At 49.1% G+C, this 14,747-nt stretch overlaps 1 protein-coding gene across 9 annotated transcripts in view; it reads left to right on the top strand.

The window, feature by feature from the left end:
- Positions 1 to 14,747, top strand: part of LOC110487480 (brain-specific angiogenesis inhibitor 1-associated protein 2) — a 146,996-nt gene that overhangs the window by 100,483 nt on the left and 31,766 nt on the right. For all 9 annotated transcript variants that reach the window (XR_005035649.1, XM_036941956.1, XM_036941952.1 and 6 more), the window contains exon 6: positions 674 to 811. Coding sequence is in view for 8 of the 9 variants with exons in the window: in XM_036941956.1 (XP_036797851.1) it covers positions 674 to 811 (138 nt within the window). In the remaining variant the exon portion in view is untranslated. The remainder of the gene's footprint in view (positions 1 to 673; positions 812 to 14,747) is intronic.

Genomic DNA, 14,747 nt, shown 5'->3' with positions numbered 1-14,747 from the left:
GCATTTTACAACCGCTCTCAATCACTCACAGATGTCAGGGCTTGGACACGTCCCTGAAATGTCAAACGGTTGAACAGGAAAACTTACCATAGATTACCAATCCGCTGGACAAAGTTCCCATATAGATTGCTAGTCAGAGACCAGTACAAAGTTTACATTATCTCTATCCATAAAACCTCTTCCTGAGCCCCCCTCTGTTCCACACGGTGTGATCCTGATTCAACTGGTCAGCTCATCATCAAGCCCTTGATGAGTTGAATCACATGTGTTAGTCATGGAATAGGCCAGATTACTGGATGTGGCTAGGGTGGGAGTGGGAGATAACGTGTTGAAGTTAATATGAGGGAGGATCAGAACACACACACACACACACACATCATGGTAATCCTGATGAACCTTCCCATAATGGTCTGTCTCCAGCACTGCCACATGATAGACAGCTGTTGAAATGTGCTCAGACAGTTAAGATGACAGGGCTTCAGGAGGCTAATAGATAGTACACACAGGGCCTTAGAGAGATAAACTCTAAAAGGGCAACTTGTTACATACTCTATGACAGATCCATCTAGGGGGGCATTGCCCCCTAGACACTGACCTAAGATAAACTCTAAAAGGGCAACTTGTTCTCCCCATTGCTGATAACTTTCTGTGTGCTCTCTCCTGCCCCCTTCAGGCTGCGTTGAAGAAGTACCAAGTGGAGCACAAGAGTAAGGGAGAGAGTCTGGAGAAGTGTCAGGCTGAACTGAAGAAACTCCGCAGGAAGAGCCAGGGCAGCAAGAACCCCTCCAAGTACGGAGAGAAGGAGATGCAGGTCAGTCTCTATGGAAGGGCCGACAGGCTCGGACGGACGCACGGCTACACGCATGGATGCACGCACACGCGGACAGACACATGGACACACGGCTGCTCTCTTTCTCTCACACGGCTGCTCACTCACTCACTCACTCACTCACTCACTCACTCACTCACTCACTCACTCACTCACTCACTCACTCACTCACTCACTCACTCACTCACTTGCACAAGCAAGGGGTAAAGGGGTCAACACACACTTTTGCTCACCTCAGGTCCAGGTCTGTTTGTGCCATCTTAGCTAGCTTTAGATGAGTAGTTGGTTAACAGTCTGATGGCCTTGGAACTACAGCTCCACCAGGCTGATGGCTAGCTTTAGATGGTTAGTTGGTAGTACAGCTCCACCAGGCTGATGGCTAGCTTTAGATGGTTAGTTGGTAGTACAGCTCCACCAGGCTGATGGCTAGCTTTAGATGGTTAGTTGGTAGTACAGCTCCACCAGGCTGATGGCTAGCTTAAGATGGTTAATTGGTAGTACAGCTCCACCAGGCTGATGGCTAGCTTTAGATGGTAGTACAGCTCCACCAGGCTGATGGCTAGCTTTAGATGGTTAGTTGGTAGTACAGCTCCACCAGGCTGATGGCTAGCTTTAGATGGTTAGTTGGTAGTACAGCTCCACCAGGCTGATGGCTAGCTTAAGATGGTTAATTGGTAGTACAGCTCCACCAGGCTGATGGCTAGCTTTAGATGGTTAGTTGGTAGTACAGCTCCACCAGGCTGATGGCTAGCTTTAGATGGTAGTACAGCTCCACCAGGCTGATGGCTAGCTTTAGATGGTTAGTTGGTAGTACAGCTCCACCAGGCTGATGGCTAGCTTTAGATGGTTAGTTGGTAATACAGCTCCACCAGGCTGATGGCCAGCTTTAGATGGTTAGTTGGTAGTACAGCTCCACCAGGCTGATGGCTAGCTTTAGATGCTGATTAGATGCACACAGGGCCAGGACTGAGGGTGGAGAGTATTGGAGAACCGTGGACACAGTACTGCTCTGCCCTGAGTGTGGCAGGGAGAGAGAGGGCACACAGGCACACACACACACACACAGGAAGTAAGAAAACAAACTGTTTACTTGTCCTGTTTTGAAACCCTCACTCAGCTTTTTTTCTGTGTCTGTGTTACTCTGGCATGTATTAGTGATTGAAACACTCTGTTCAGGTCCCCTGTTACTGTAGCTCGGCCCTCAGGGTTGTCTGTGTTACTCTGGCATGTATCAGTGATTGAAACACTCTGTTCAGGTCCCCTGTTACTGTAGCTCAGCCCTCAGGGTTGTCTGTGTTACTCTGGCATGTATCAGTGATTGAAACACTCTGTTCAGGTCCCCTGTTACTGTAGCTCAGCCCTCAGGGTTGTCTGTGTTACTCTGGCATGTATCAGTGATTGAAACACTCTGTTCAGGTCCCCTGTTACTGTAGCTCAGCCCTCAGGGTTGTCTGTGTTACTCTGGCATGTATCAGTGATTGAAACACTCTGTTCAGGTCCCCTGTTACTGTAGCTCAGCCCTCAGGGTTGTCTGTGTTACTCTGGCATGTATCAGTGATTGAAACACTCTGTTCGGGTCCCCTGTTACTGTAGCTCAGCCCTCAGGGTTGTCTGTGTTACTCTGGCATGTATCAGTGATTGAAACACTCTGTTCGGGTCCCCTGTTACTGTAGCTCAGCCCTCAGGGTTGTCTGTGTTACTCTGGCATGTATCAGTGATTGAAACACTCTGTTCATGTCCCCTGTTACTGTAGCTCAGCCCTCAGGGTTGTCTGTGTTACTCTGGCATGTATCAGTGATTGAAACACTCTGTTCAGGTCCCCTGTTACTGTAGCTCGGCCCTCAGGGTTGTCTGTGTTACTCTGGCATGTATCAGTGATTGAAACACTCTGTTCGGGTCCCCTGTTACTGTAGCTCAGCCCTCAGGGTTGTCTGTGTTACTCTGGCATGTATCAGTGATTGAAACACTCTGTTCGGGTCCCCTGTTACTGTAGCTCAGCCCTCAGAGTTATCTGTGTTACTCTGGCATGTATCAGTGATTTAAACACTCTGTTCAGGTCCCCTGTTACTGTAGCTCGGCCCTCAGGGTTGTCTGTGTTACTCTGGCATGTATCAGTGATTGAAACACTCTGTTCAGGTCCCCTGTTACTGTAGCTCAGCCCTCAGGGTTGTCTGTGTTACTCTGGCATGTATCAGTGATTGAAACACTCTGTTCAGGTCCCCTGTTACTGTAGCTCGGCCCTCAGGGTTGTCTGTGTTACTCTGGCATGTATCAGTGATTGAAACACTCTGTTCAGGTCCCCTGTTACTGTAGCTCGGCCCTCAGGGTTGTCTGTGTTACTCTGGCATGTATCAGTGATTGAAACACTCTGTTCAGGTCCCCTGTTACTGTAGCTCAGCCCTCAGGGTTGTCTGTGTTACTCTGGCATGTATCAGTGATTGAAACACTCTGTTCAGGTCCCCTGTTACTGTAGCTCAGCCCTCAGGGTTGTCTGTGTTACTCTGGCATGTATTAGTGATTGAAACACTGTTCAAGTCCCATGTTACTGTAGCTCAGCCCTCAGGGTTGTCTGTGTTACTCTGGCATGTATTAGTGATTGAAACACTCTGTTCAGGTCCCCTGTTACTGTAGCTCGGCCCTCAGGGTTGTCTGTGTTACTCTGGCATGTATCAGTGATTGAAACACTCTGTTCAGGTCCCCTGTTACTGTAGCTCAGCCCTCAGGGTTGTCTGTGTTACTCTGGCATGTATTAGTGATTGAAACACTCTGTTCAGGTCCCCTGTTACTGTAGCTCAGCCCTCAGGGTTGTCTGTGTTACTCTGGCATGTATCAGTGATTGAAACACTCTGTTCAGGTCCCCTGTTACTGTAGCTCAGCCCTCAGGGTTGTCTGTGTTACTCTGGCATGTATCAGTGATTGAAACACTCTGTTCAGGTCCCCTGTTACTGTAGCTCAGCCCTCAGGGTTGTCTGTGTTACTCTGGCATGTATCAGTGATTGAAACACTCTGTTCAGGTCCCCTGTTACTGTAGCTCAGCCCTCAGGGTTGTCTGTGTTACTCTGGCATGTATCAGTGATTGAAACACTCTGTTCAGGTCCCCTGTTACTGTAGCTCAGCCCTCAGGGTTGTCTGTGTTACTCTGGCATGTATCAGTGATTGAAACACTCTGTTCAGGTCCCCTGTTACTGTAGCTCAGCCCTCAGGGTTGTCTGTGTTACTCTGGCATGTATCAGTGATTGAAACACTCTGTTCAGGTCCCCTGTTACTGTAGCTCGGCCCTCAGGGTTGTCTGTGTTACTCTGGCATGTATCAGTGATTGAAACACTCTGTTCAGGTCCCCTGTTACTGTAGCTCAGCCCTCAGGGTTGTCTGTGTTACTCTGGCATGTATCAGTGATTGAAACACTCTGTTCAGGTCCCCTGTTACTGTAGCTCAGCCCTCAGGGTTGGGCTGAACGCTGTGTAAAAGCAGGTCTGGTAGCTGTAGCAGGTTTGCTCTTGCAAATGTGTGATTCCAGAGTTAGTGTAAGACCTGCAGTGTAGTGAGGAGTAGCCAGACATAACTGTTAGTGTAAGACCTGCAGTGTAGTGAGGAGTAGCCAGACATAACTGTCAGAGTTAGTGTAAGACCTGCAGTGTAGTGAGGGGTAGCCAGACATAACTGTTAGTGTAAGACCTGCAGTGTAGTGAGGAGTAGCCAGACATAACTGTTAGTGTAAGACCTGCAGTGTAGTGAGGAGTAGCCAGACATAACTGTTAGTGTAAGACCTGCAGTGTAGTGAGGAGTAGCCAGACATAACTGTCAGAGTTAGTGTAAGACCTGCAGTGTAGTGAGGAGTAGCCAGACATAACTGTTAGTGTAAGACCTGCAGTGTAGTGAGGAGTAGCCAGACATAACTGTCAGAGTTAGTGTAAGACCTGCAGTGTAGTGAGGAGTAGCCAGACATAACTGTTAGTGTAATACCTGCAGTGTAGTGAGGGGTAGCCAGACAGAACTGTCAGAGTTAGTGTAAGACCTGCAGTGTAGTGAGGCGTAGCCAGACATAACTGTCAGAGTTAGTGTAAGACCTGCAGTGTAGTGAGGAGTAGCCAGACATAACTGTCAGAGTTAGTGTAAGACCTGCAGTGTAGTGAGGAGTAGCCAGACATAACTGTCAGTTAGTGTAAGACCTGCAGTGTAGTGAGGAGTAGCCAGACATAACTGTTAGTGTAAGACCTGCAGTGTAGTGAGGGGTAGCCAGACAGAACTGTCAGAGTTAGTGTAAGACCTGCAGTGTAGTGAGGCGTAGCCAGACATAACTGTCAGAGTTAGTGTAAGACCTGCAGTGTAGTGAGGAGTAGCCAGACATAACTGTCAGAGTTAGTGTAAGACCTGCAGTGTAGTGAGGAGTAGCCAGACATAACTGTTAGTGTAAGACCTGCAGTGTAGTGAGGAGTAGCCAGACATAACTGTTAGTGTAAGACCTGCAGTGTAGTGAGGAGTAGCCAGACATAACTGTCAGAGTTAGTGTAAGACCTGCAGTGTAGTGAGGAGTAGCCAGACATAACTGTCCGTTAGTGTAAGACCTGCAGTGTAGTGAGGAGTAGCCAGACATAACTGTTAGTGTAAGACCTGCAGTGTAGTGAGGGGTAGCCAGACATAACTGTCAGAGTTAGTGTAAGACCTGCAGTGTAGTGAGGAGTAGCCAGACATAACTGTTAGTGTAAGACCTGCAGTGTAGTGAGCGGTAGCCAGACATAACTGTCAGAGTTAGTGTAAGACCTGCAGTGTAGTGAGGAGTAGCCAGACATAACTGTCAGAGTTAGTGTAAGACCTGCAGTGTAGTGAGGAGTAGCCAGACATAACTGTTAGTGTAAGACCTGCAGTGTAGTGAGCGGTAGCCAGACATAACTGTTAGTGTAAGACCTGCAGTGTAGTGAGCGGTAGCCAGACATAACTGTTAGTGTAAGACCTGCAGTGTAGTGAGCGGTAGCCAGACATAACTGTCAGAGTTAGTGTAAGACCTGCAGTGTAGTGAGGAGTAGCCAGACATAACTGTCAGAGTTAGTGTAAGACCTGCAGTGTGGTGAGCGGTAGCCAGACATAACTGTCAGAGTTAGTGTAAGACCTGCAGTGTAGTGAGGGGTAGCCAGACATAACTGTCAGAGTTAGTGTAAGACCTGCAGTGTGGTGAGGGGTAGCCAGACATAACTGTCAGAGTTAGTGTAAGACCTGCAGTGTAGTGAGGAGTAGCCAGACATAACTGTCAGAGTTAGTGTAAGACCTGCAGTGTGGTGAGGGGTAGCCAGACATAACTGTCAGAGTTAGTGTAAGACCTGCAGTGTAGTGAGGAGTAGCCAGACATAACTGTCAGAGTTAGTGTAAGACCTGCAGTGTGGTGAGGGGTAGCCAGACAGAACTGTCAGAGTTAGTGTAAGACCTGCAGTGTAGTGAGGGGTAGCCAGACATAACTGTCAGAGTTAGTGTAAGACCTGCAGTGTGGTGAGGGGTAGCCAGACATAACTGTCAGAGTTAGTGTAAGACCTGCAGTGTAGTGAGGAGTAGCCAGACATAACTGTCAGAGTTAGTGTAAGACCTGCAGTGTGGTGAGGGGTAGCCAGACATAACTGTCAGAGTTAGTGTAAGACCTGCAGTGTAGTGAGGAGTAGCCAGACATAACTGTCAGAGTTAGTGTAAGACCTGCAGTGTGGTGAGGGGTAGCCAGACAGAACTGTCAGAGTTAGTGTAAGACCTGCAGTGTAGTGAGGAGTAGCCAGACATAACTGTCAGAGTTAGTGTAAGACCTGCAGTGTGGTGAGGGGTAGCCAGACAGAACTGTCAGAGTTAGTGTAAGACCTGCAGTGTAGTGAGGAGTAGCCAGACATAACTGTTAGTGTAAGACCTGCAGTGTAGTGAGGAGTAGCCAGACATAACTGTCAGAGTTAGTGTAAGACCTGCAGTGTAGTGAGGAGTAGCCAGACATAACTGTCAGAGTTAGTGTAAGACCTGCAGTGTGGTGAGGGGTAGCCAGACATAACTGTCAGAGTTAGTGTAAGACCTGCAGTGTAGTGAGGAGTAGCCAGACATAACTGTCAGAGTTAGTGTAAGACCTGCAGTGTGGTGAGGGGTAGCCAGACAGAACTGTCAGAGTTAGTGTAAGACCTGCAGTGTAGTGAGGAGTAGCCAGACATAACTGTCAGAGTTAGTGTAAGACCTGCAGTGTGGTGAGGGGTAGCCAGACAGAACTGTCAGAGTTAGTGTAAGACCTGCAGTGTAGTGAGGAGTAGCCAGACATAACTGTTAGTGTAAGACCTGCAGTGTAGTGAGGAGTAGCCAGACATAACTGTCAGAGTTAGTGTAAGACCTGCAGTGTAGTGAGGAGTAGCCAGACATAACTGTTAGTGTAAGACCTGCAGTCTGATGAGGGGTAGCCAGACATAACTGTCAGAGTTAGGAGACATCCAGCTGATCCATACTAAAAGCTGGAGCCTGACTGCTGCTGTGAGACGGGATGCGGAAGCTGTTCAGGGACCATCAATAACATTTATTTAAATCAATCAAATGTATTTATAAAGCCCTTTTTACATCAGCCGATGTCACAAAGTGCTGTACAGAAACCCAGCCCCAAAAAAACAAACCGCAAGCAATGCAGATGTAGAAGCACGGTGGCTAGAAAACACTCTCTAGAAAGGCAGGAACCTAGGTAGAAACATAGAGAGGAACCAGGCTCTGAGGGGTGGCCAGTCCTCTTCTGGCTGTGCCGGATGGAGATTATAACAGAACATGGCCAAGATGTTCAAACGTTCATAGATGACCAGCATGGTCAAATAATAATAATCACAGTGGTTGTAGAGGGTGCAACAGGTCAGCACCCCAGGAGTAAATCACAGTTGTCTTTTCATAGTAGAGAGTTGATAACAGCAGGTCTGGGACAAGGTGATTGAGTAAAAAGCCCCCACACCACTAGAGGGATATCTTCAAACCACCAACTTACTACCCTGAGACAAGGCCGAGTACAGCCCATGAAGATCTCCCCCCACGGCACGAACCCGAGGGGGGCGCCAACCCGGACCGGAAGATCACATCAGCGATGCACCCCTCCTAGGGGGAGCTTTTCATGTTTTGCTGGGCTCCCCTGTTACCTCTCCTGGATGCTCCAGCCCTTCCTCTGGTGACAGGGACAGGCTAGAAGTGTTAGATGTGGCTTGCCACTGTGTGACGTTGGGACGATAAGCATTTCGCTACATGTGTATACAATAACATATGATTTGATTTGATGAGGTTCTATCTATTCAAAGCATAGTTCGAAGATATTGAGCATCAAAGTTTTCAAATCCCAGATCTCAGAACTGTTTTGTAGTGACTTCTTCTTCTTTCATAACCCATGAAGGTCCTCACCTTAAAGGTTCCTAAAGTGCAGAGTATCAAAACCCTGAGACATTTGTAAATATATCATTTTTAGAGGGGTGCAATTGCAGATAGAACCTTTAATGTTGAACCCAGATTGATATTTCAGAGCCGTAAGGTCCTATCTGACTGACACAGTCCAGTTTTTAGACATGTTCAGTTTTTACTGGCAAAGACGTGTTGTTCTGATTGGTCCGTCTGTATTTGTTCAGGCTTTTGATTGGCTTGCATTGGGGTTTATGCAGATAGAACTTTCTAGTCTAGTACTTTTTCAAGAACCATCTGTATATGTATATGGGACTAACTCCTATGGGACTAACTCCTATGGGACTAACTCCTATGGGACTAACTCCTATGGGACTAACTCCTATGGGACTAACTCCTATGGGACTAACTCCTATGGGACGAACTCCTATGGGACGAACTCCTATGGGACGAACTCCTATGGGACGAACTCCTATGGGACGAACTCCTATGGGACGAACTCCTATGGGACGAACTCTTATTTGACAAAAATGTCAGATTGAACCTTAGTCTCAAGGTGTCGGTATTGTGTCTGTCAGAGTACCAGGGAGAGATTGTTGAGTACTGTGATGCATAGAGCACTATCTAACACTGTCTCCAGCCCAATTCCTTTAGCAGACTTATGTTACCTTGTAATATGTATTCTACTACCTCACCCACAGCATACCATGGGTCATCCTCAGTCAGTCCCATCCTCCAGCCCAATTCCTTTAGCAGACTTATGTTACCTCGTAATATTTATTCTACTACCTCACCCACAGCATACCATGGGTCATCCTCAGTCAGTCCCATCCTCCCCTGAAAGCTCGATTCAGTGTATTTTATCAGGGAGTCAAACTCCGACCAAGTCCTCTTTATACAGATGAGCTCTGAATGACAAAAATACACACAGGAAATGCAAAACAAAAACAATGTCACAGAAAACAAACACATCGGACGTGTCCCAATTCCCATACTTGCATTCTAAATAGTAGGCATTTTAGGTTTTCGAGAATAGAACGTTTTAGTAGTGTGAAATTTAAACAATCAGGTATGCTTCACATGTGAGGATGTTAAACTCATTTTGGCTTTTCATCTAGTAGAATTCACTGAGGAAGAGAACGGTCTTTCCAGACTGTTTGACAACAGCTGTTAATGAGAGAAGAGGACATGATGCACCCGAATCAACCAATGGCGCATTAGAGTTACACATTCTCTGTATGGGTGAGCCTAGTATGTTGATTAAAAAAGTATGGCTTGGCTGTTTGCTTTGTTGCACCTGCAGACAGGTCCAACTCATCTAGCCTTGGTCCTAATAACACACGGTACCTTACCAGGGAGAGGAGAAAGCAATCTCCCTTCTCATTTTCACACTGCTCAATTTTCCTGATCATATCACGTACAGTATGGCTGTGGGCGAGGGAGGGAGGGAGGGAGAGAAGGAGGGGGGAGTCAACTCATTTGTGCTGGAGCCCCACTGGGACTAAGCAACTACAGCTTACAGTCCCCCTCACACACACGCCCCACAGGGACTACAGAACCGCAGCCTACAGTCCGACACAGACTCTTATACCGCCAACATTGAAACAGCAGCCAGCTACAGTAGTACCTCACCAGCCTGGAAACAGCAGCCAACTACAGTAGTACCTCACCAGCATGGGAACAGCAGCCAACTACAGTAGTACCTCACCAGCCTGGGAATAACAGCCAGCTACAGTAGTACCTCCCCAGCCTGGGAACAACAGCCAGCTACAGTAGTACCTCACCAGCCTGGGAACAACAGCCAGCTACAGTAGTACCTCCCCAGCCTGGGAACAACAGCCAGCTACAGTAGTACCTCACCAGCCTGGGAACAACAGCCAACTACAGTAGTACCTCCCCAGCCTGGGAACAACAGCCAGCTACAGTAGTACCTCACCAGCCTGGGAACAACAGCCAGCTACAGTAGTACCTCCCCAGCCTGGGAACAACAGCCAGCTACAGTAGTACCTCCCCAGCCTGGGAACAACAGCCAGCTACAGTAGTACCTCCCCAGCCTGGGAACAACAGCCAGCTACAGTAGTACCTCCCCAGCCTGGGAACAACAGCCAGCTACAGTAGTACCTCCCCAGCCTGGGAACAACAGCCAGCTACAGTAGTACCTCACCAGCCTGGGAACAACAGCCAGCTACAGTAGTACCTCCCCAGCCTGGGAACAACAGCCAGCTACAGTAGTACCTCACCAGCCTGGGAACAACAGCCAGCTACAGTAGTACCTCCCCAGCCTGGGAACAACAGCCAGCTACAGTAGTACCTCCCCAGCCTGGGAACAACAGCCAGCTACAGTAGTACCTCCCCAGCCTGGGAACAACAGCCAGCTACAGTGGTACCTCCCCAGTCTGGGAACAACAGCCAGCTACAGTAGTACCTCACCAGTCTGGGAACAACAGCCAGCTACAGTAGTACCTCCCCAGCCTGGGAACAACAGCCAGCTACAGTAGTACCTCCCCAGCCTGGGAACAACAGCCAGCTACAGTAGTACCTCCCCAGCCTGGGAACAACAGCCAGCTACAGTAGTACCTCCCCAGCCTGGGAACAACAGCCAGCTACAGTAGTACCTGCCCAGCCTGGGAACAACAGCCAGCTACAGTAGTACCTCCCCAGTCTGGGAACAACAGCCAGCTACAGTAGTACCTCCCCAGCCTGGGAACAACAGCCAGCTACAGTAGTACCTCCCCAGTCTGGGAACAACAGCCAGCTACAGTAGTACCTCCCCAGCCTGGGAACAACAGCCAGCTACAGTGGTAACTCACCAGCCTGGGAACAACAGCCAGCTACAGTGGTACCTCCCCAGCCTGGGAACAACAGCCAGCTACAGTAGTACCTCCCCAGCCTGGGAACAACAGCCAGCTACAGTAGTACCTCCCCAGCCTGGGAACAACAGCCAGCTACAGTAGTACCTCCCCAGCCTGGGAACAACAGCCAGCTACAGTGGTACCTCCCCAGTCTGGGAACAACAGCCAGCTACAGTAGTACCTCACCAGTCTGGGAACAACAGCCAGCTACAGTAGTACCTCCCCAGCCTGGGAACAACAGCCAGCTACAGTAGTACCTCCCCAGCCTGGGAACAACAGCCAGCTACAGTAGTACCTCCCCAGCCTGGGAACAACAGCCAGCTACAGTAGTACCTCCCCAGCCTGGGAACAACAGCCAGCTACAGTAGTACCTGCCCAGCCTGGGAACAACAGCCAGCTACAGTAGTACCTCCCCAGTCTGGGAACAACAGCCAGCTACAGTAGTACCTCCCCAGCCTGGGAACAACAGCCAGCTACAGTAGTACCTCCCCAGTCTGGGAACAACAGCCAGCTACAGTAGTACCTCCCCAGCCTGGGAACAACAGCCAGCTACAGTGGTAACTCACCAGCCTGGGAACAACAGCCAGCTACAGTGGTACCTCCCCAGCCTGGGAACAACAGCCAGCTACAGTAGTACCTCCCCAGCCTGGGAACAACAGCCAGCTACAGTAGTACCTCCCCAGCCTGGGAACAACAGCCAGCTACAGTAGTACCTCCCCAGCCTGGGAACAACAGCCAGCTACAGTAGTACCTCCCCAGCCTGGGAACAACAGCCAGCTACAGTAGTACCTCACCAGCCTGGGAACAACAGCCAGCTACAGTAGTACCTCCCCAGCCTGGGAACAACAGCCAGCTACAGTAGTACCTCACCAGCCTGGGAACAACAGCCAGCTACAGTAGTACCTCCCCAGCCTGGGAACAACAGCCAGCTACAGTAGTACCTCCCCAGCCTGGGAACAACAGCCAGCTACAGTAGTACCTCCCCAGCCTGGGAACAACAGCCAGCTACAGTGGTACCTCCCCAGTCTGGGAACAACAGCCAGCTACAGTAGTACCTCACCAGTCTGGGAACAACAGCCAGCTACAGTAGTACCTCCCCAGCCTGGGAACAACAGCCAGCTACAGTAGTACCTCCCCAGCCTGGGAACAACAGCCAGCTACAGTAGTACCTCCCCAGCCTGGGAACAACAGCCAGCTACAGTAGTACCTCCCCAGCCTGGGAACAACAGCCAGCTACAGTAGTACCTGCCCAGCCTGGGAACAACAGCCAGCTACAGTAGTACCTCCCCAGTCTGGGAACAACAGCCAGCTACAGTAGTACCTCCCCAGCCTGGGAACAACAGCCAGCTACAGTAGTACCTCCCCAGTCTGGGAACAACAGCCAGCTACAGTAGTACCTCCCCAGCCTGGGAACAACAGCCAGCTACAGTGGTAACTCACCAGCCTGGGAACAACAGCCAGCTACAGTGGTACCTCCCCAGCCTGGGAACAACAGCCAGCTACAGTAGTACCTCCCCAGCCTGGGAACAACAGCCAGCTACAGTAGTACCTCACCAGCCTGGGAACAACAGCCAGCTACAGTAGTACCTCCCCAGCCTGGGAACAACAGCCAGCTACAGTAGTACCTCCCCAGCCTGGGAACAACAGCCAACTACAGTGGTAACTCACCAGCCTGGGGGGACTTTATCTAACATAGTAATGCTATCAGAAAAACTGATTAAAAGCTGATTGATTGGAATGAATCATTCTAACACACACCTTCTAACAGGGTTGTGAATGTTGAACGATGATGTGGTTTTTCCTCATAATATAATACACACTAAACATGTGTTTAAGATGGCGGTGGGTGTGACAGAATGTGTTCTTCTCTTATGCTGTGTCAGGGAAGTAAATGATGTGTGAGTGCAGTCTGGTGGAGGACAGGAATGGTTAGGTTCTCTGTGTTTGTTGTTCGCTCTCTGTCTTTTTCACCATCTCTTTCCCTCCTCCCTCCCCCTCCTACATCCCTGTGCTCAGTGCTTTTTCTTTGCCTTTTGTAGCAACACACACACACACACACACACACACACGCGCGCGCGCGCGCTGCTTAGTAGCCCTGTGATGTTAATGTTGCTAATGATCTCGTTATGTCGTTGACTAAGTGGACAAAGGCTAGGTGCAGCAGGAAGGACCTTTAGATGAATATTACACTCCCCAACACCACACACACACACACCCCAACACCACACACACACACCCCAACACCACACACACACACCCCAACACCACACACACACACCCCAACACCACACACACACACACCCCAACACCACACACACACACCCCAACACCACACACACACACACCCCAACACCACACACACACACACCCCAACACCACACACACACACACCCCAACACCACACACACACACACCCCAACACCACACACAAACACACCCCAACACCACACACACAAATACCCCAACACCACACACACACACCCCAACACCACACACACACACACACACACCACACACACCCCAACACCACACACACACACACACACCACACACACCCCAACACCACACACACACCCCAACAACACACACACTCACCCAAACACCACACACACACCCCAACACCACACACACACACACACACCCCAACACCACACACACACACACACACACACACACACACACACACACCCCAACACCACACACACACACACACCACACACACACCTCGACGCCACACATGCGCACACCCCCGACGCTGTCCTAACCGATTGTATATACAGTTGAAGTCAGTTTTCATACACTTAGGTTGGAGTCATTAAAACTCGTTTTTCAACCAGTCCACAAATTTCTTGTTGACAAACTATTGTTTTTGCAAGTCAGTTAGGATCTACTTTGTGCATGACACAAGTAAATGTTCCAACAATAGTTCACAGACAGATTATTTCACTTATAATTCACTGTAACACAATTCCAGTGGGTCAGAAGTTAACATACACTAAGTTGACTGTGCCTTTATACAGCTTGGAAAATTCCAGAAAATAATATCATGGCTTTAAAAGTTTCTGATAGGCTAATTGACATCATGTGAGTCAATTGGAGGTGTACCTGTGGATGTATTTCAAGCCCTACCTTCAAACTCAGTGCCTCTTTGCTTGACATCATGGGAAAATCTAAAGAAATCAGCCAAGACCTTAGAAAAATATTGTAGACCTCCACAAGTATGGTTCATCCTTGGGAGCAATTTCCAAATGCCTGAAGGTACCACGCTCATCTGTATAAACAATAGTACGCAAGTATAAAACTATGGGACCACGCAGCCGTCGTACCGCTCAGGAAGGAGACGCGTTCTGTCTCCTAGAAATGAACATACTTTGGTTTGAAAAGTGCAAATCAATCCCAGAACAACAGCAAAGGACCTTGTGAAGAGACTGGAGGAAACAGGCACAAAAGTATCTATCCACAGTAAAATTCGTCCTATATCAACATAACCTGAAAGGACGCTCAGCAAGGAAGAAGCAACTGCTCCAAAACTGCCATAATAAAGCCAGACTACGGTTTGCAACTGCACCACATGGGGACAAAGATCGTACTTTTTGGAGAAATTCCTCTGGTCTGATGAAACAAAAATAGAACTGTTTGGCCATAATGACCATCATCATGTTTGGAGGAAAAAGGGGGTTGCTTGCAAGCCGAAG

The sequence above is a fragment of the Oncorhynchus mykiss genome, chromosome 13 (assembly GCF_013265735.2).
Source record: "Oncorhynchus mykiss isolate Arlee chromosome 13, USDA_OmykA_1.1, whole genome shotgun sequence".
In the NCBI taxonomy this organism is placed as follows: Eukaryota; Metazoa; Chordata; class Actinopteri; order Salmoniformes; family Salmonidae; genus Oncorhynchus; species Oncorhynchus mykiss.
Note: the sequence above shows the minus strand (reverse complement) of the source record. Positions and strands in the feature narration are given on the sequence as shown.